This window comes from Pelophylax lessonae (genome assembly GCF_965119305.1).
Source record: "Pelophylax lessonae genome assembly, chromosome: 1".
NCBI classification, from domain to species: Eukaryota; Metazoa; Chordata; class Amphibia; order Anura; family Ranidae; genus Pelophylax; species Pelophylax lessonae.
In genome coordinates, this window is record NC_138768.1 from 579,662,323 (window position 1) to 579,684,303 (window position 21,981).

Here is a 21,981-nt window from a genome sequence, read left to right on the forward strand (position 1 = left end):
AAAGTAAGAAATCCTTTTTATTATTTTGTAAAGGTAAAATGTATGTCTTTAAACTGTTTACAGGTGTTTCTAGGCTTATGGATCTTCTGGATGATTCAAGGGAGGTGATTCGTAATGATGTAAGTTAAAGATGGATTTGCTGTAATAAGTTTTGCTAGTCTGTTTGAAATATTTATTTCTCTTTTGTTCATTGACTGACACAGCGCTCCATAAATCATAACTAGTGGGTTATATTGCTTCCTCCAGGAGTAGGACTATACAGAACAAAAAAACACCTGTCTACGTCCATGGGCTGTCCTCAGCTGGTATATAACCTCCCTCGCTGCTCTAGGTAATCAGTTTCAATATCGCAAGTTTGCAAGGCGGCCACTTGTTCGTCTGTGCATGCCTTGACGAAATTCTATAAGGTAGATACTTTGGCATCTGCAGATGCTTTTTTGGCCGTAGACAGGTTTTTTGTTCTGCCTAGTCCTACTCCTGAAGGAGGCAATATAACCCGCTAGTTATGATTTATGGAGCGCTGTGTGAATCGATGAGCTCAGAGAAATTGATTTTACGGTAAGTACAAACATCCAATTTTCTCTTTCGTTCATTGACGGACACAGCTCCAGAATCTTCTTGAGCATTGGGTTATGCTGCCCCCTACAGGAGTAGGACACCAGGCTGGAAGAAACTTTACCATGCCTATGGGGCAGTCCCAGGGGGTATACTCCCACTTCCTGCTAGATATTCAATTTTTTTCTGCCTAGTTAGGAGTAAGGAAATATATCCTTGCTGGGATCTCTGGTCCTAGCATGTTTTTCCTTTTTGTTGAATGGAATTTTTTTCCTCTTTTATTATTTTCTGTTCTTGTGAGAACTACAAAGCGCTGCTTGACTGGATATCCTAGATCCTTATGGTCTCCCAGTCAAGCCTCAGCTCCGAGTTAGTGTCGCTCGGCTGCGACATAGCCCCACTGGAAGGAGGCTGGCCAGCAACTTAAACGTCTCGGGAGGACGCATACAACCTGGTCACGGCCTGAGTCGCAGTGTGCCTCAGCCCTCAGCACCGTCATTCTGATGGTGTGGTGGACAGCCCGGAGTGGTGCCCACCCGGTTCCATGTGGTCTAGTGTAGTGTCCCCCCTCCCCGGTTGGCCTTTTTGGGGGTGGGCTTGGGCTCCTCCCTTGGATGGTCGGACCCCTGGGTTCTTCTCCTTCTCACATAGCATCTTCCCCCAAAACCTTGGGGTTCCCGGTGGACCACCCCCCCCCCCCCCCATTCACCCATGCTAGCTCCCCCCGTTCCCCCCACGGGTTATCATACCTGAAAACTCCATTTTGGGGGTGTCGAGCGGGCGATTGGGGGGGGGGCGGGGGCGTGCCGCCGGCTTCCCAACATGCAATTTTTTTGGTGGGATGGTCCCGTGGGGGCTCCTGCCAGGGACCCCTCCTTACTGCCTATGCGTTCCTGGGGGTCCTGGGAGCCGGCATTTTGTTGTGGATGGCTGCTATATATATATATCAGCGGCCATGTTTGTGTAGTCCGGTGGCTATTTTCTAGTAGTTTCCCATTAAATAGAGCGGCAACAATGTTTTTGGAGCCTTATGGGCGGTGATTTTAGTGATGGGCCTCTAGTGTTAACTCCTGGAATTTCCTCTTTCTCTCTGATCGCCGCACGGCGTGCAGCATTGTTGCTCTGCTCTGTACCTGACCGGTGGTGGTGAGTACCTGTGGGTGCAAAACGGCTCTCCCTCTCCCTGCTATAGCTGCGGCTGGATGTGCTGCTGGGACCTGTGGTGCCGATAGCGCGGAAGTGGGGGGGTCACTTAGAAGTGGGGGGGTCACTTAGAAGTGTTTTCTTCTTTTGCTGGTGTGGTTCCCCGGGTTAACCCATGGAGTCCCTGGAGCATAATTTACCACACGATCCTCTATGTTTGCTGGGGCCCTCTGGGTCCCAGTCTACTTTGTCTTCAATGACGGCAGTTCTGGAGTCACTAGTGTCCAAAGTAGATATGGTCCTGCATAACAGGACGGGTAAAAAAACGACCCTCGCCTTTACCTGAATCCTCTGTCTCCTCAGATTCTGAGGTTGATTTGGCCGCCGCAGACACGAGTCACCCTACGGGGTCTGTGTCCACGCACCCTGAGTGCTCATATAGCGAGTTTGATTCCTCTTCCACTACAGCCACGCATGAAAAGGTCTTCCCTTTTCCCGCCTATTTTGACAAAATTGTCACACTTTTGTTCAGGGGGTTCGCCACTTGGCTCCACCTGTGTGGTCTCCGTTGCCTCCGTGGGACCTCAATTTGGTACTGTCGGCTCGTCAGAAACTGCCTTTTGAAAATATTCACGCGATTCCTCTGCTTACCTTGTCCCAGAAGGTAGCCTTCCTGGTGGCAATTACTTCCGCACGCAGGGTGTCTGAGCTGGCAGATTTGTCTTGTCATTCACCTTATTTGGTGGTTCACAGAGATAAAGTGGTGCTTCACCCTTATCAGTCGTTCCTTCCTAAGGTTGTCTCTGGTTTCCATTTGAATGAAGACTTTGCCTTCCCTGTGTCCTAAGCCTAAGCATCCTAAGGACATCGCCTTGCATTCTCTGGATGTGGTTCAGGCAATCAGGCTGTACATGGCGGTGTCCTTACGGATGGACCTCGCAAGGGGTTGGCCATGTCTGCCGCGACCATTTCCAGATGAATCCGACAGATGGTAGTGCAGGCCTATTTAATCAAGGGTCAGTTTCCTCCTTTCCCAGTTAAGGCACATTCTACATGGGCGCTTAGTGCCTCCTGGGCCTTCCGAAATCAGGCGTCAGTGATGCAGGTTTGCAAGGTAGCGACATGGTCGTCTGTAAAATTTTGTGCAAGTGTGCACAAAGTAGATGTATTAGGTAGATACTTTGGCATCTGTGGATGCTGCTTTTGGCCGCAAGGTTTTGCAGGCCGCTGTTTGAGAGCATCCTCCTTTGAGGGAGTATAGTTTTCAGGTGAGCTCCGGTTGTTCTTAGTTGAGCTCCGTGTTACCTGGTTGGCTAGATTTAGCCTTTGGGAACTTTTTGCTGCTGTGTTTTTTCCCACCCCTCCTGTTTGACATTGCTTTGGGACGTCCCAGTGGTCAAGAAGATTCTGGAGCTGTGCCTGTCAATGATCGAAATAGTTGGATTTTTGTCTTACTGTACAATCCTTTTCTCTGATGTTCATTGACAGACACAGCACCCACCCCTCTGTTAAGTTTGGTTATTTGTTCTTCTGACACTGCTTGCACCAAAACATAATGCCTATAGCAGGAAGCTGTATACCCCCTGGTACTGCCCCAAAGGCGTGGTAAATTTATCCCTGCCTAGTGTCCTAGTCCTATAGGGGGCAGCATAACCCAATGGTCAATAAGATTCTGGAGCTGTGTCCATCAATGAACATCAGAGAAAAGGATTTTACGGTAAAAATACAACTTTTCATGAAAATATTCTACAATTGCATTTTTACTTTCAGAAACTTATGAAACTAGTTGTTATAAATGTGTTCATTTTTTTCTGATTTTTTAATGTAGATGTAAGACCTAACTAAATGACACTAGAGTTTAAAAAAAAAAGGTAATACACAGAGATTAATTAAAGTGATTCCAAAGGCTATAACTTTTTTTTTTTTGTACAACAAATGTTATTCTTGCCTGCTCTGTGTAATGGTTTTGCACAGAGCAGCCCAGATCCTCCTCTTCTGGGGTCCCCTGCTGGCACTCCTGGCTCCTCCCCCCTTCTAAAGTACGTCCCCAGCAAGCCGCTAGCTTAGGGAGGTAATCATGCGGGCTCGCTCCTGTGCCGCGTTCTTGCGAATAGACATTGTCTATTCAGACACAGAGTGGGGCTCAGCTCCGCCCCCCACTCTCTCTGCATTGGCTCACTGACTTTGATTGACAGCAGCGGGAGCCAGTGGCTTCCACTGCTGTGTGAGCCAGTGAGGAGAGAGAGACCTGGGAGGGCTGCTGCTCTCCTGCACATTGCTGGATCTAGATGGGGCTCAGGTAAGATTAAAGAGGGGCAGGTGGGTGAGCTGCACCCAGAAGGTGTTTTTGCCTTAATGCATAGAACTCATCACAGTGAAAACCTTCTGCCTTTAGATCCACTTTAAATCATCCAACGTAAGCTGTGCCAAATTATGTGCAGCCTTCACCTCTACAGCTTTCTAAAGTACACAGATCAAAGGGTATTTCTCTGCTTCCAAAAGGCAGGGGGTAGGGATATGATGTTATAGGAATAGCACAGAATGAGTGTAATCTGAGACTTAAGAGGAGGGAAATGACTCCCCAGTGTCTTTTCAGTGCAAATTATACTTTCTTTTTTTTTGCAGGGTCTTTTATTACTTCAGCAGCTGACAAAAGGCAATGCGGCTATTCAGAAAATTGTAGCTTTTGAAAATGCTTTTGAGAGACTTCTGGACATAATCACTGAAGAGGGAAACAGTGATGGTGGTATGTACACAAATTGTTTAGAATGGCAAAGTAACCTGTAAGTTTAGGGTATTGTTTTAACAAAGTCTGTCTTGTTGCAGGAATTGTAGTTGAGGACTGTCTAATACTACTTCAGAATCTGCTGAAGTATAACAACTCGAATCAAAATTTCTTCAAAGAAGGATCCTACATCCAGCGAATGAAGCCTTGGTTTGAAGTGGGAGATGACAACTCTGGGTGGTCCGCACAGAAAGTGACCAACCTTCACTTGATGCTGCAGGTATTGACTGATTATGCTTTAAATCTAAACTGAATTATTTATGCTAGAAGATTGTTGGGTTTTCTGGCTATATTTGTTTCCCTGTATTCAAATGAATTCAGTTAATTTGTATACACAGGTAGGCTCCTATTTAGGATTTCCATGATACTAAAGCCAGCCATAGGCGGATCAAAATTCGACCAGTTCAACGGGAACCAGCCAAATTTCGATCCATCTATGCGCAGGCTGGTTGTACTGAAGTCAGTCTATCGATCGACATCAGTACAACCAGTCTTTGTTTTTCTTTTGTTCAATCACTGCCAGCGGCTATAGCTCCAGGCAGTGGTCATTTGTATTCTGATGTCTAGGAAACCTCCCTCTCTCATAAATACAATAGCACAGCAGGAGGGATTCCTCCAATAACATTGACTTGTTGATGTGTGAATCAAACCATTTTCTTTCCTTCAAGCTGTGATTGAAGGAAAGAACATTTCTTAATGTATGGCCTACCTAAGCCTTTCATCCTCCAAGATGACTGGCAGTTTACACCAGTACACTGCACTTTGTAGATATTTTCTTGAGAAAAATAACTTGTACAGGTCCTTCTCAAAAAATTAGCATATTGTGATAAAGTTCATTATTTTCTGTAATGTACTGATAAACGTTAGACTTTCATATATTTTAGATTCATTACACACAACTGAAGTAGTGCAAGCCTTTTCTTGTTTTAACCACTTGCCTTCTGTGCACTTAAATACCCTTCCCATCCAGGCCAATTTTCAGCTTTCAGCGCTGTCACACTTTGAACGACAATTGCGCGGCATGCTACACTGTACCCATTTGAAATTTTATCATTTTTTTCACACAAATAGAGCTTTCTTTTGGTGGTATTTAATCATCTCTGGGTTTTTTATTTTTTACAAAAAAAAAGAATAAAGACAAAAAATGTTGAAAAAAAAAAAAAGTTTTTCTTATTTTCTGCGAGTAAATTTTGAAAATAAATTTTTCTCCTTCACTGATGTGCGCTGATGAGGCGGCACTGATGGGCACTGATAGGCTGCACTGATGGGCACTGATGAGGTGGCACTTATGGGCACTGATGAGGAGGTACTAATATGCTGCACTGATGAGCACTGATAGGCGGCACTGAGAGGCGGCACTGAGAGGCGGCACTGATGAGCACTGATAGGCGGCACTGCTGGGCACTGAGAGGTGGCACTGCTGGGCACTGAGAGGTGGCACTGCTGGGCACTGAGAGGTGGCACTGCTGGGCACTGAGAGGCGGCACTGAGAGGCGGCACTGATGGGCACTGATAGGCGGCACTGATGGGCACTGGTGGATGGCACTGGACACTGACGGGTGGCACTGATGAGCGGCACTGATGGGCAGCACCATCAGTGCCCACACTCAGTGCCCATAGTGCTGCCAGTCAGTGCTCATCAGTGCCTAGATGAGCAGGCACTGATGGGCACTGACTAGCAGCACTATGGGCACTGATTGTGGGCATTGATGGGGGGCACTGATGGCGGGCACTGCGGGCACTGATGGGGGGGCACTGTATGTGTGATTTTACCTTTTGTAATCAGGGCACTGGTGATCGGTGCCCTGATTACATTCTCCTGTGTCCCCGGCGCTGTGAGGCTCCCCCTCCTTCCTCACACTGCAGGCTCCGTGTGAGGAAGGAGCGCCGGCGATGAGAGATGATCTCATATGTTTACATATGAGATCATCGCTCATTGGACGGCCAGATCACGTGGTGAATGGCCGCTATGATTGGCCATTCACCACGATCTGTGATCGGCCGTGTCCAAGGGACACGGCCGACACAGATTTTCCCCGCAGCGCGCTCGTGTCACTGGGAGGCCGTTTAAAAATGGCCTCCCGAAAATTCGAGTCCGCGCTGCAGCCGTATATAGGCTGTAGCGCGGATGGGGGGTGGTTAATATTGATGATTTTGGCATACAGCTCATGAAAAATCAAAATTCCTATCTCAAAAAATTTGCATATTTCATCCGACCAATAAAAGAAAAAAGTGTTTTTAATACAAAAAAAGTCAACCTTCAAAAAATTATGTTCAGTTATGCACTCAATACTTGGTCGGGAATCCTTTTGCAGAAATGACTGCTTCAATGTGGCGTGGCATGGAGGCAATCAGCCTGTGGCACTGCTGAGGTGTTTTGGAGGCCCAGGATGCTTCGATAGCGGCCTTGAGCTCATCCAGAGTGTTGGGTCTTGCGTCTCAACTTTCTCTTCACAACATCCCACAGATTCTCTATGGGGTTCAGGTCAGGAGAGTTGGCAGGCCAATTGAGCACAGTAATACCATGGTCAGTAAACCATTTACCAGTGGTTTTGGCACTGTGAGCAGGTGCCAGGTCGTGCTGAAAAATGAAATCTTCATCTCAATAAAGCTTTTCAGCAGATGGAAGCATGAAGTGCTCCAAAATCTCCTGATAGCTAGCTGCATTGACCCTGCCCTTGATAAAACACAGTGGACCAACACCAGCAGCTGACATGGCACCCCAGACCATCACTGACTGTGGGTACTTGACACTGGACTTCAGGCATTTTGGCATTTCCCTCTCCCCAGTTTTCCTCAGGGTCCGGTCACCTCTTCTCGTTGTGCAGCGTTTTCTGCCACACTTTTTCCTTCCCACAGACTTCCCATTGAGGTGCCTTGATACAGCACTCTGGGAACAGCCTATTTGTTCAGAAATTTCTTTCTGTGTCTTACCCTCTTGCTTGAGGGTGTCAATGATGGCCTTCTGGACAGCGGTCAGGTCGGCAGTCTTACCCATGATTGCGGTTTTGAGTAATGAACCAGGCTGGGAGTTTTTAAAAGCCTCAGGAATCTTTTGCAGGTGTTTAGAGTTAATTAGTCAACTCTCCTGACCTGAACCCCATAGAGAATCTGTGGGATGTTGTGAAGAGAAAGTTGAGAGACGCAAGACCCAACACTCTGGATGAGCTCAAGGCCGCTATCAAAGCATCCTGGGCCTCCATAACACCTCAGCAGTGCCACAGTCTGATTGCCTCCATGCCACACCGCATTGAAGCAGTCATTTCTGCAAAAGGATTCCCGACCAAGTATTGAGTGCATAACTAAACATAATTATTTGAAGGTTGACTTTTTTGTATTAAAAACACTTTTCTTTTATTGGTCGGATGAAATATGCTAATTTTTTGAGATAGGAATTTTGGTTTTTCATGAGCTGTATGCCAAAATCATCAATATTAAAACAATAAAAGGCTTGCACTACTTCAGTTGTGTGTAATGAATCTAAAATATATGAAAGTCTAATGTTTATCAGTACATTACAGAAAATAATGAACTTTATCACAATATGCTAATTTTTTGAGAAGGACCTGTATATACATTGTGGACCCTCTGTATGTAGTTGTGAACATTGTCCTTTTATTTTGGACATTTTATTGTCTGTCTCCTGACTGCATCCTGATTATGGATATCATTCAGATTCAGAATACTTTATTTATCCCAAGGGACATTATTATGCAGAGAAGGTTTCAGAATACTCAGGGTTTCATTTCACTAGTAGAGCTGTACACTCACCAGCTACTTTATTAGGTACACCTGTTCAATTGCTTGGTAACACAAATTGCTAATCAGAAAATCATATGGCATCAACTCAATGCATTTAGGCATCTAGACGTGGTGAAGACAACTTGCTGAAGTTCAAATCGAGCATCAGAAAAGAGGAAGAAAATGGATTTAGGTGACTGAACGTGACATGGTTGTTGGTGCCAGGCGGGCTAGTCTGAGTGTTTAAAAAAAACTGCTGATCTACTGGGATTTTCATGCTCCACCATCTCCAGGGTTAACAGAGAATGGTCCAAAAAAGAGAAAATATCCAGTGAGCGTCAGTTGTGTGAAGGAAAATGCCTTGTTGATGTCAGTGGTCATAGGAGAATGGGAGTACTGGTTTCAGATGATAGAAAGGCAACAGTAATTCAAATAACCACTCGTTATAACCAAGGTGTGCAGAGTATCTCTGAATGCTCAACACATTGAACCTTGAAGCAGATGAACTACAGCAGCAGACAATCAAACTGGGTGCCACTCCTGTCAGCTAAGATCAGGAAACTGAGGCTACAATTCGCACAGGCTCACCAAAATTGGACAATAGAAGATTGGAAAAATGTTCTCTGGTCTGATGAATCTCGATTTCCGCTGCGACATTCAGATGGTAGCGTCAGAATTTGGCGTATACAACATGAAAGCATGAATCCATCCTGCCTTGTGTCAAAGGTTCAGGCTGGTGGTGATGTAATGGTATGGGGGTTATTTTCTTGGCACTTATTGTCCCCTTAGTACCAGTTGAGCATCGTTTAAATACCAAGGTCTACCTGAGTATTGTTACAGTGTACCGATCTTCTGAAGGCTACTTCCAGCAGGATAATGTACCATGTCACAAAGATCAAATTATCTAAACTGGTTTATTGAACATGACAATGAGGTCACTGTAATCCAATGGCCTCCACAGTCACCAGATCTCAATCCAATAGAGCACCTTTGGGATGTGGTGGAATGGGAGATTCGCATCATGGATTTGCAGTTGACAAATCTGCAGCAACTGCATGATGCTATCAAGTGAATATGGACCAAAATTTCTGAGGAATGTTTCCAACACCTTGTTAAATGTATGCCACAAAGAATTAGCGCAGTTCTGAAGGCAAAAGGGGTCCAACCCGGTATTAGCAAGGTGTACTTAATGAAGTGGCTGGTGAGTGTATGCCTATTATGTAAGAAGTGAATACATTTTTTGTTGATATACATTATATTTGATTTGTTTAGAATGCACGTTGCATTGCATATAATACCGAACCTGCCAAAATGTTTTTGAATTGTGGAAGGAATCTTTAGCATAAAATCAAAAGAAAAGGACAACATAAAACTGTATGCCAATAGGGCTCCTATGAGATCTAAGCTTAGGACTGTAGTACTGCAGGCTATTTCCCTGCAGTTTATCATTTTCATTATATGTGAAGGAAAAGGTTTGGCAAATGTACATAACCTAATATGAATATTTAAATGTATATACATATTCCTCTGTTAACTAACTGTAATGTTTCTAGCTGGTTCGGGTTCTGGTGTCTCCAATGAATCCCCCTGGTGCCACTAGCAGTTGCCAGAAAGTCATGTACCAGTGTGGTTTGCTGCAGCAGCTTTGCATCATCTTAATGGCAACAGGTGTTCCTGCTGACATTCTAACAGAGGTATTTTCTTAACATACTCAATATACACTACACATGTCTGTGATTTTGTTGTTAACATGTATTTAGTATTCATAAATCTGTAGATAATGTAAGATGTTGGTTGATACCCCATGCACCACATCCTTTATTACTATAGTCACAAAAGTAAGGAAAAATTGAGACTTTTAAAGGTGCATAAACTTGCCCAGAGACAACGCATTTTAGGTATAAAAACAAAATTTATTATATACACTGAAAAACATTGGTGCATATCATATATAAACCATAGGACGTTTACCACTGAAGTATACATAATTCATACAATTGCCCCTTAAAAAATGCCTGCCTTTCATGCTCATGCATACCAAAGTATATGTTGTAGTCCTATATTTTAACTCATCACATATTTAAAGATGACAGTGAATTCCCCAAACATGAGATAACTATATGGCAGGAGATGTGTCTAACGTGTTTCGCAGAGAGCTTCTTCAGGGGATCAGGGCACTGATGACAAAACATATAATGTTTTGCTTTACATAATACAAACTTATATCAATAGTGCCAAAAGATGAAAAACCTAAAATATTCACAAGGATTATTGCATAACACAGTGTATGAACTTGAAGGTTACGGTGTGTTGCCAGGTTCCAAGAAGAGACATAATTAAGTGAAGGCAGATTACCCTAAAGCAGGGATCCTCAAACTACGGCCCTCCAGCTGTTGCGGAACATCCCATGAGGCATTGCAAAACTCTGACATTCACAGACATGCATAGGTATGATGGGAATTGTAGTTCCTGAACAACTGGAGGGCCATAGTTTGAAGACCCCTGCCCTAAAGGAAAAGAAAGGAGAATGTTGTAAAAGAAAAAAAAAAGTACCTTCTTAAACTTACCTTCTTAAAAATGGAATTGCACAGCGCAGCCACGAACCTCCTCTACTCGGGTCCCCAGCCAGTGTTACTTTCTCCTCTCCGGCGAGTGCCCTCATAGAAAGCTGCTTTCAGTCTCCCGACCTGCACTGTCTGCCTTTGATTGACTGCAGCGGGAGCCAAAGGCTCCAAATGCCTCAACAAAGTCTTTGACACCAGGAAGTGAAAGGGGGAGAAGAGCTGCAGACGTGCACAGCTCCAGATCGAATGAGGGCTCAGCTAAGTAAAATGGGGGGTGAGGGGCTATACTGATTTGTAAACATTTTTTACCTTAATGCAAGGAATGCATTAAGATAGAAACATCTTTATGCCTAATAACTGGACTCTGAAGTCAGGTTTCAATAGTTGTCTTTTAGCTTAGAAATGCCTGCTGTGTTTATACATTAGAAGATTGGCAGGCTGTAAGGAATGTGTGGAAATTTACAGAAATAGGAAAGGTAAGATTTCAGGGCCTGTCTTTTGCACTTTGAAGATACGTTTCTCTACAATGCCTATAGCAACAGAGGCTAGCCTGCATTTACACCTGCACATGCTGGGAACATGCGTAGCAGTGCGCGTATCCGCACACGTTCCTGGAATGTACAAAAACACGCTTCGTGCTTGCGGTGCCCTTAATTGGTAATGGCATCTCAAACATGGTTAGCGCACTGCTGGAAAAGGTTGTGGAGTTTCTTTCGGCATGCATAGAGCAGCCGATTCAAATGAATAAGGCTGCGATATGCTGTGGTGTTAAAAAAAAAAGCGCTACAAACGTGGTGTTGTTGGTACTTAAAGAGCTTTTACTGCTTGTTCATAATCTGTAAATACATTGATGTGCGTAATTTTGGCACAAGTTCATTTTAAAGTATCTCAAAAAAGTTTTTGAACGAGCATTTTCAAATGGAATATCTTTTCGCCAAAATCCACCTACGAAGCAATAAGTTCCTCAGACACTGGACACCCTGCCTGTCACATCCCGGGAAGCATTAAGCCAGTATAAACAGAACCACAAGCCTGATCAGCAGGCGATTCCCACAAATACTAATACAAAGCCTATCTGGATCAGCGAAAAGCCAGCTCTGGACCCTACCCAACTAATACCGAACACCATACTCAAATTTTCATCCACCGTTGATTTCACTTTACCCTCTTCAAGGCTTTCTATGTACCTCTCCCTTTCACGCTGTTGACTATAGTATCACTTGCCGCCGCCCAGGGGACAGTTGGAAAAACCCCACTAGATGGAATGCATTGAGATGACCCAAATGGAAAATGAAGCTATAGAGCTGGAGCGGAGTACCGCCCCCTATCCTAGGACACAGTTTGTCCCCAAATGGGGTGTCATGGGAAGGGGGGGTGCTGCCTTGGCCTCAGAACTGTACTTGATAACATAGCAATTAATCTCAGAAACGGCTACGCGCACTACACAGTCCTCACTGATATACAATAATTGTTATTTCATATGTTGCACATACCCTGTTATTTTGCTACTCTTCTCTGTTGAAAACACGGTTGTTTTATCTCTGCGCTGTATAACTTACTATGTGACTCAAAAAATTATAAAAGTAAAAAAAAAAAAACTGTCAGGCGGATTACCTCATTCGGCAGGCGTTGGACCAAGGGGAGTGATATCTTTATCTGGAGGTGTTTCATCAGTTGTGTCTCCGGTGGGGCATCCCCGAGGTGGTTCTGTTGGCATCCCGGCTCAACAGAAAGGTGCAGAGGTTTGTGGCTTGGTCACTGGATTCTCTGGCAGACGCCACAGACACACTGGTGGCCCCTTGGAGTTCATATTGTCTGATTTATGCCTTCCCTCCTCTCAAGCTTCTGCCAAGACTTCTACGCAGGATCGAGGCAGAAGGGATTCCGGTCATTTTAGTGGCCCCGGACTGGCCTTGCCGGGCTCTGTATGCCAATCTGGAGCAGCTGGTTGCCGACGTTCCTTGGAAACTTCCTCTCAGGGAAGATCTGCTGTCGCAAGGACCAATCTTCCATCCTGATTTACATTTGCTGGCTTTGACGGCTTGGCTGTCGAATGCCAGGTGCTGCCAAGGCTGTTAAAAGCTAGTAAATCTACTATCGTACGTGGAAGACGTACATTGCATGGTGTGAGTCTCTTCGGGTTCATCCTCCTTTTTTAGTGGCTCGGATCTTGACCTTCCTTCCATGGTGGGTTGAGCAGAAACTAGCCTTGAGTACTATCAACGGCTAGGTGTCGGCCTTAGCAGTTTTCTTTCAACAGTGCTTGGCCACACACTCCCTGGTGCGTACTTTTCTTCAGGGAGTTCGGCACTTGGCTCCTCAAGTGCAGTCTCCGTTATTGCCTTGGGCCCTCAATTTGGTGCTCTCAGTCCTCCAGAAGTCTCCTTTTGAGAATCTTCAGGAGATTCCCCTGCTTACGCTGTCTCAGAAGGTGGCCTTTTTGGTGGCTATCACTTCTGCGCGCAGGGTGTCAGAATTGGCGGCTTTATCCTGTCATTCACCTTACTTGGTGGTTCACAGAGATGGTGGTTCTCTGACCCTGTCTGTCGTTTCTTCCAAAGGTTGCCAAAACATCCAAAGGAAATTGCCTTGCATGCCTTGGATGTCGCCCAGGCGATTAGGGTGTACCTGGCAGTCTTTTAGGAAATAAAATTTGCTAATTGTGCTCACGGATGGGGCTCGGAAAGGGTTGTCTGCTTCCTCTGCGACCATTTTCAGGTGGATCAGACAGACGGTGGTTCAGGCCTATTCCATCAATGGTCAGGTTCCTCATTTCCCTGTCAAGGTGCATTCTACCCGGGTGCTTAGTGCCTCCTGGGCCTTCCATTATCAAGTGTCAGTGACGCAGTTTTGCAAGGCGGCCACTTGGTCATTGGTGCGCACTTTTACAAGGATGTGTTGGCATCTGCAGATGCTTCCTTTGGTCGCAAAGTTTTGCAGGCTGCTGGTTAGAAGACCCTGTCCTCTTTGAGGGTGTATTATTCTTTTCAGGTGGACTTCAGTTGTTTCGGTTGAGCTCCTGTTTACCTGGTTGGCTAATGTTTAGCCTTGCAATTTATTTTTCGCTGTTCCCACCCCTCATCTTTACTGCATGTTACACTGCTTTGGGACATCCCAATGGTTATTAAGATCAGGAGCTGTGTCCGTCAATGAACGAAAGAGAAAATGGGATTTTTGACTTAGCGTAAAATACTTTTCTCTGATGTTCATTGACGGGCACAGCACCCACCCCTCTATGGAGTTGTAATTCTTCTAACACTGCTTGTAACAAAACTGAGTGATAGCAGAGAGAGGGAGTATATCTCCCGGACTGCCCATAGGCATAGCCAGACTTTTTTTTATGCCTAATGTCCTACTCCTGTAGGGGGCAGTATAACCCAATGGTTAGGAAGATCAGGGTCTGTGTCCGTCAATGAACGTCAGAGAAATTCATTTTACAGTAAGTCAAAAATCACATTCTCCCCCCCCTTGGAGATGGGCTTTAATTAATATGACCACATAGATTTATGATCTTTGAAGGTTAGTACAGAAAATTTGTATGCTATTCTGATTGTTGACTAAGTGTTACTAAACAAATGTTATGTGATTTTTACATCCCATGGTGATTATTCTTCTTTAAATTTATGCTTGACAGACCATAAACACAGTGTCTGAGGTAATAAGGGGAAGCCAAATTAACCAAGACTATTTTGCGTCTGTCAACGCTCCATCAAGTCCACCAAGGTAATCATGGAAACATTGTTGTTGGTTTTGTTTATACATCACTTTGATGTTCTAAAGAATGGCATTGCATTGGGCTCAATAGAGTAGGGTCAGCCCACATGAGTTTTACAGGAGAAGTCTCTGCATGTTACTATGTAACCTTCTGATCATCACACACCTCTACAAATAATCCTCTTACCAGCAGCAATGCTTATAACTGGTATAACAGTAATTAACCACTTTGTGCTTAACCGTTTATATACCTAAAATAATCTGGGTGGATTCCCTCTAGTTCCGAGATCTATGTCTCTTGAAAGTCCCATTAGCATACAGCAGCGCAACCTGTGAGTGGTCCTGGTACCATGTGATCGCTGTGACCAATCACAGTGATCAGCTACATTAGTAAACAAGGCTGTTGTTTATTGATGCTTTGCTTACTACTGTGTAATCTCTGTGACTGGTCACAGTGACCACTTGGTACCAGGGTCAGTCACAGCAGTCCTGTACCATTTGATAGCTGTTACCAATTACAGCATCAAAGTAGTAAACCAAGGTTTCAATAATGAAACCTTTGAACAGTGTTACTGATTGCTCACACAGTGATAAACAATCAGTGTAAAAAAAAAAAAAAAATCCCAGATTACTATGGTGACACTTAACTGCTCTGGTAAAAAAAAGGGAAAAAAAAAAAAAATATATATATATATATATATATATATATATATATATATATATATATATATATATAGTATTCCTTTTTTTTTTTTTTTTTTTTTTTTTAATACTGTAACCAGAGCATGTGCAAAATGTCACTATGGTTACATTGTACCATTGTGCCAGTGATCATGTACAATGGCTGGCTGCTCTGATATCATTGTGCCTCAGTCCCTCTATCTCTGATCACCCACAAAGCAGTACAGTGTCAGTGTCACCAGGCCAGTGCTGCCAGTTAGTATCTGCAACACATTGGGTTCTGACAGTGACTCGTACACCACATTTATGTAGTTCTAAAAGGTCCCACTTCAAATGTGCCAAATTCTGAATAAAATGCCAACAATTTGTATCTTACAAAAGTAAGATCAACTCTCCTTTGGTGTACAGAGAGAATTTGGTGCAGACAGATTTTGCGAAAGTGTCTCGTGCATTCTAAAAGTGGCGCAGCGTAAGTCAAATTATAGACGGGCACATAAAGTTGGCGCACATTGCACCACTTTTAAAATACATAAGTGAGAATTTTGAAAATCTTTCTGCACCAATCTATATAAATTCCAGAAAAAGTTTTAGGGTATTTTTAATGTAGAAATTTGAATGCAATTACAGAAAAGTCCTGACAAAAATGTTCCAAATTTTCTCTTTGTTTTTTGTTGTACTTTAAAGACCTGCAATTGTCGTGCTTTTGATGTCCATGGTCAATGAAAGACAGCCTTTTGTTTTGAGATGCGCTGTTCTATACTGCTTTCAGTGCTTCCTTTACAAGAACCAGAAGGGTCAAGCGGAAATCGTAGCAACTCTTCTGCCCTCAACTATTGATGGTAATGCTTTTGTCCGCATATTTCTTTCTTTGCATGGTATTCTAATGAATTTATATTTCAATCTGTTTAATAACGTTTTCAACAGTAAAACGCATATGTTCCATAAATGTTGCAGTTACAAAGAGAACATATAATTGAACAAAAGTGAACATCTCCTACGAAGAGCGTTTTATGTAATTGTCAGTAGCAATTTTTATTTCTATTAAATGCATGTGCAAGGTATAAACTGGAACCTATCCTGGCCTTACAGGACCATACATAAATAAAGATATAAGTGCTCCAATCCTTAAAAAAGTGCCATAAGGCACCACTGCACACTCAGTGTCCATTAGGATATAGTTGGCTGAAATCCAACAGAAGCTAGTAAACATAAACGGAGAAAAGAAAAAAAAAAAGGAGAGGGTGTCCTAGTAGCCTAAGAGAAAAGGAGGTCTATCCACTCTGTCCACAGGAGAGATGTACAGTTGTGCTCATAAGTTTAAATACCCTGGCAAAATGTATGATTTCTTACGCAATTTATGAATGATAACACAAAAACTTTTCTTTCACTCATGTTTAGTGTTTGGCTGAAGCCATTTATTATCAATCAACTGTGTTTACTCTTTTTAAATCATAATGACAACAAACTACTCAAATGACCCTGATCAAAAGTTTACATACCCTGGTGATTTTGACCTGATAACATGTACACAAATTGACACAAAGGGGTTTGAATGGCTATTGAAGGTAACCATCCTCACCTGTGATCTGTTTGCTTGTAATTGGTGTGTGTGTATAAAAGGTCAATGAGTTTCTGGACTCTGAGTCATGGGGAAAGCAAAACAATTGTCAAAGGATGTACGTGAAAAGGTAGTTAAACTGAATAAAACAGGAAAGGGATATAAAAAGATATCCAAGGAATTGAGAATGCCAATCAGCAGTGTTCAAACTCTAATCAAGAAGTGGAAAATGAGGGGTTCGGTTGAAACCAAACCACGGTCAGGTAGACCAACTATAATTTCAGCCACAACTGCCAGGAAAATTGTTCAGGATGCAAAGAAAAACCCACAAATAACTTCAGGTGAAATACAGGAATCTCTGAAAACATGTGGTGTGGCTGTTTCAAGATGCACAATAAGGAGGCACTTGAAGAAAGATGGGCTGCATGGTCGAGTCGGCAGAAGAAAGCCATTACTAGGCAAATGCCACAGAGCACCCTGCTTACAATTCGCCAAACAGCACAGAGACAAACCTTTTCTGACTGTTTTTCACTAGTTTTGCATTTGGCTAGGGTCAGTGTCACTACTGGTAGCATGAGGTGATACTTGGACCCTATAGAGGTTGCACAGGCATTCCAACTCCTCCAGGATGGCACATCAATACGTGCCATTGGCCGAAGGTTTGCTGTGTCTCCCACCACAATCTCAAGAGCATGGAGAAAATTCTAGAAGACAGGCAGTTACACTAGGAGAGCTGGACAGGGCCGTAGAAGGTCCTTAACACATCAGCAGGACCAGTATCTGCTCCTTTGTGCACGGAGGAACAGGATGAGCACTGCCAGAGCCCTACAAAATGACCTCTAGCTAGCCACTGATCTGAATGTCTCTGACCAAACAATCAGAAACGGACTTCATGAGGGTGGCCTGAGGACCCGACATCCTCTAGTGGGCCCTGTGCTCAATGCCCGGCACTGTGGAGCTTCATTGGCTTTTGTCATTGAACACCAGAATTGGCAAGTCTGCCACTGGTGCCCTGTGCTTTTCGCAGATGAGAACAGGTTCACCCTAAGCCCATGTGATAGACGTGAAAGGGCCTGGAGAAACCATGGAGAATGTGTTATGCTGCCTATAACATTGTTCAGCATGACCAGTTTGGTGGTGGGTCAGTGATAGTCTGGGGAGGCACGCACAAACCTCTATAGGCTAGACAATGGCACCCTGACTGCCATTAGGTATTGGGATGAAATCTTTGTACCCATTGTCAGACCCTACGCTGGTGCAGTGGGTTCTGGGTTCCTCCTGGTGCACGACAATGCCCAGCCTCATGTGGTAAGAGTATGCAGCCGGTTCCTGGAGGATGAAGGAATTGATACCATTGAATGGCCCCCATGCTTGCCTGACCTAAAGCCAATAGAACACTTCTGGGACATTATGTTTTGGTCCATCTGACGCCACCAGGTTGCACCTCACTCTGTACTAGAGCTCAGTGATGTCCTTGTCAAGATCTGGGAGGAAATACCCCAGGACACCATCTGTCCTCTCAAAAGAAGCAGACTGACGTTATCAGACATGCATACAAGCACGTGAGGGCCATACAAACTACTGAGTACCATTTTGAGTTGCTACAGTGAAATTTCAGCAAAATGGACTAGCCTGTTGCATGATTTTTTCACTTTGATTTTTGGGGTGTCTTTGAATTCAGCCCTCTGTAGGTTGATCATCAAACACATTACCCAGTCCATATCAGTATAGATATCCAGCATGAGCTGTTTCCCTATTGAGATCTGATGTGTTTTCAAAGTGTTCCTTTAATTTTTTTGAGCAGTGTATATGAATTTCATACTTTTGTGTATTTAGCCTATTGCCTGGAGTTTAGCTTTAACTTCTTACAGCTTGTTAGAGTTACAATTTAAACTTGTATATTTCTGCTGTAGGTTTTCTGCTTAAAGCTGATTGTTAACTAGAGAGATTTTGTTTTCAGATGTGATCTGTCAGAACAACTGTGTAAGTTGGGGGGTCTAGCTAAAATGTATATTTAAATGAATTTAATTTAGATTTGGAATTTGAAACAAAATCTGATTGTGTGTGGTTAGCGTTCGTAACATTTTATATTTTTTGAACAGATATAAATTCCAGCTAGACTCATGGTTTGTCTTTGCTTTAAAGCGTAACTCCACTTTTGTTTAGAAAAAATTCCCCTCTGGGTGATCTCTGTACTTTACAAGGATTTTAACTAACTTTGTTGCAGATTCCTACCTTTTGTTGTTCTGACAAAATCCCTGTGTGTTTCTCTGTGCCTCTGTGCTGATGGGAGTGGTTTCATAATTATTTATCAGCTGTGGCAGCTGCAGGGCACTAATTAATACATTTTCTGGGCCTGCATCCCTTTAGATGTATTCCTATTGGAAGTATCTCACCAAAAATGGCATTTTTGTTGCAGTGGATTCCAGAAATCTGACTTGTATCTTAGTGCAGACTTCTGGGAAACTTGGTGAGCCAATCGCGCAAGCAGGAAATTATGTTTCTGGGGTGTGTTCAGTACACATTCTGTGTACAGAAAACCTCCAGGTAGCCATATTGCATGGCATTTTCCGAAAATTACAGGGGCTGCAGATTGAAAAGGAAAGGTAATTTTTTATCAAATATAAACTTTATTAAGTTCCTTAGAATGGGTACATCATAACAGAAACACATTATCCTCCACACGTTGAAGTTAACAGATATAATACTTGTTGTACAACCAGGTGAAAGAATATCACAGGTAGGTTTAATGTGAGGCACCCACTCTGGACTTTTTTATAGTTAAGGCAAGGAGAAGGGCGAGAGGGCAAGGGGGAATAGAGAGGAATAGTGGGGAAAGCACGAGGTGATGAGTAAGAGGATGGAAAAAAAAAAAGGGGGGGGGAGGAGGTGGAGTGTCCCCTGTCTATAACCTCTATGATGGGTGGTCTGAATGATTTCTTAATGGTAGGCGGTCTGGAAAGCTTATGTGCTAAGAAGGGCCATCCCTTCTGCTGTTACCATGAATAGATTCCAAAGTCTCCATCTTTTGGAGTGTTTTTTCTTTTTTGCGCTGGGTTGTCGCAATAAGGTTTTCCATTTTGTTTATCTCCTCAATTTTTTGGAGCCAGTGTGCTGCCGTCTGGGGTGATGTTTTTTTCCAGTATAGGGGTATGCATGCTTTAGCTGCGTTTGTCATATGGTGGATAATGGACTTGTTATATGAACGGGTCGGAATATCCGAGATATGTAATAGGAAGAAGGCTGGGTTGTCTGGTATCACATGTTCCGTGAATTTCTGGGTGATCCTTTTGACCTCTTTCCAGAAGTGTGTCAGTTTGGGACATGACCAGAATATTTAGAGCATTGAGCCCCTCTCTCTGTGGCATCTCCAACGTCTATCAGATGTTCCAGGAAATAATTTATGCAAAGAGCTAGGGGTGTAGTACCACCTTGTAAGATTTTTAAGTTGGTCTCTTGGATCCTAGTACATACTGATGTCCTTAGAGCTAGAATGATCATCGTTTGTCATTGTTCTATCGAGAATGTGCAGTTTAGTTCTGCTTCCCACTTTCTCAAGCAGGGTAAATTAGGCAGTTCAGAAGGTATTTACCCCTCCTCGCAGTATTCCTTGAAGTTTGTCATTTGACGGTCAAAGCCTCTAGGGTTCAGAATAGAACCCAAAAAGGGATGTAATTGGATGGCCGTCCAGAAGGGAAATTTATATGTTCCTCTCCACTGTCAGAGCTGTTATAGAGGGCCATCTGTGCTCCAGTAAGAAGTGGGAGGCTTGGTAAGTACCTGCGTTGCATAAGTCTATCAGTACTCATTCTGTGTTGCCTGGTGAAAACTGTGGGTTTCCTAAGATGGGGTGAATTCGGTGTGGTGAGGGAGATCTGTTCACGTGTCTGTGTGGAGAGTGTTGCCTTTCAATGGGTGTCATTTTAATTTCATAGGAAGGTTTTTAGAACACCAGAGCTCTCTTTTTAGCGGGATGTTGGTACGAGTTTATCTGTGTCCACAGTTTTGTATTGTGACGGCGACACCAGTCAATGACCCTGCTGGAATGGGTGGCTTGTTGGTATCTACGATTATCCAGAAGTGCCAAACCGCCGTCATTTTTAGGTAGAGTGAGGTGTTGACGCTGCAATCAGGGTTTTTAGTGTGCCCAAACAAATTGTGTGAAAAGAGAATGTACCTGTTTGAAGAATTTAGAGGGGATCTGCACAGGAAGTGTTTAAAAAAGGTATAGGTATTTAGGTAAAATGCTCATTTTTAGTAGGTTGCATCTACCAAACCAGGTATGTGTTCCCTTATGTCATTTTTCTAAGAGAGATCTGGTGAGGAAAGGTATTTTTTAATAACATTCAATTACAATATGACTTGTGTCGCAATTGTATACGCTATCTTGTTTTCTCTATCGTTCATTGACATATGCAGCTTCATATCTTCTTGACCATTGGGTTATCCTGCCCCCTACAGGAGTAGCACACTAGGCAGGAAAAAACTTCACCACACCTATGGGGCAGTCTCTGCAGGTATAACCCCACACCCTCTGCTACAGCCCTCAGTTTTGTTTCTGACTAGTTTAGGAGTGGGACCTAGTTCCCTACTGGGACTTCCGTCTTAGCTATTTATTTTGGGAAACTTTTTTATGTTTAAATTTTATTTACTAGTTAGAGTTCCTGGAGAACTACAAGCAACAGCCGGCTGGGTTTTTCGACTGGATATCCTAGATCCTTAAGGTCTCTCAGCCTGGCCAGCGAATGTGAGCAGGTTATAGTCCAGTACTAGGCCTCACCACTTCAGAGCCCCGATGGAAAGGGACGAACCCGCGAGTGGACCATCTCGCTGGGACGCAAACTACCTGGGATGCCCTGAGTTGCAGTGTACCCCCCTGGCTGACAGCACCCCCACCCCGGGTGGGAGGTGGTCTGTTCGGAGAGGCGCCCACCTGATACCGTGGTATGGTGAGTAAAATGTCCCCCCAACTCTCTGGCGGTCTCTGGGTGGATGTAGGCCCCCTCCATGGAATAGTCAGACCCTCGTGTATCCCTTTGGTTCCCCTAGCCTTTTCGGACATACCATGCCCCCCTCAGCTGTCCCCACCCCCTTCCATTGCGGGTTCCTACCTCAAGGTTTTGCATTGCTCTCTAAAAGAGAACTTTTTTCTCTTTGAGGGTGTATGTTTTTTCTAGGTGAACTCCAGTTGTTCCTGGTTAGCTCCTTGTTACCTGGTTGGCTACATTTAGCCTTGGGAA

The 21,981-nt window shown here is 43.8% G+C and overlaps 1 protein-coding gene across 1 annotated transcript in view; it reads left to right on the forward strand.

Annotated features, from left to right (window-relative positions):
- The window catches only part of USO1 (USO1 vesicle transport factor), a 170,891-nt gene that overhangs the window by 70,110 nt on the left and 78,800 nt on the right, over positions 1-21,981 (forward strand). The window contains exons 7-12 of the mRNA XM_082255566.1: positions 64-119; positions 4,324-4,444; positions 4,525-4,703; positions 9,778-9,918; positions 14,423-14,511; positions 15,868-16,022. Of these exons, the coding sequence (XP_082111692.1) occupies positions 64-119; positions 4,324-4,444; positions 4,525-4,703; positions 9,778-9,918; positions 14,423-14,511; positions 15,868-16,022 (741 nt within the window). The remainder of the gene's footprint in view (positions 1-63; positions 120-4,323; positions 4,445-4,524; positions 4,704-9,777; positions 9,919-14,422; positions 14,512-15,867; positions 16,023-21,981) is intronic.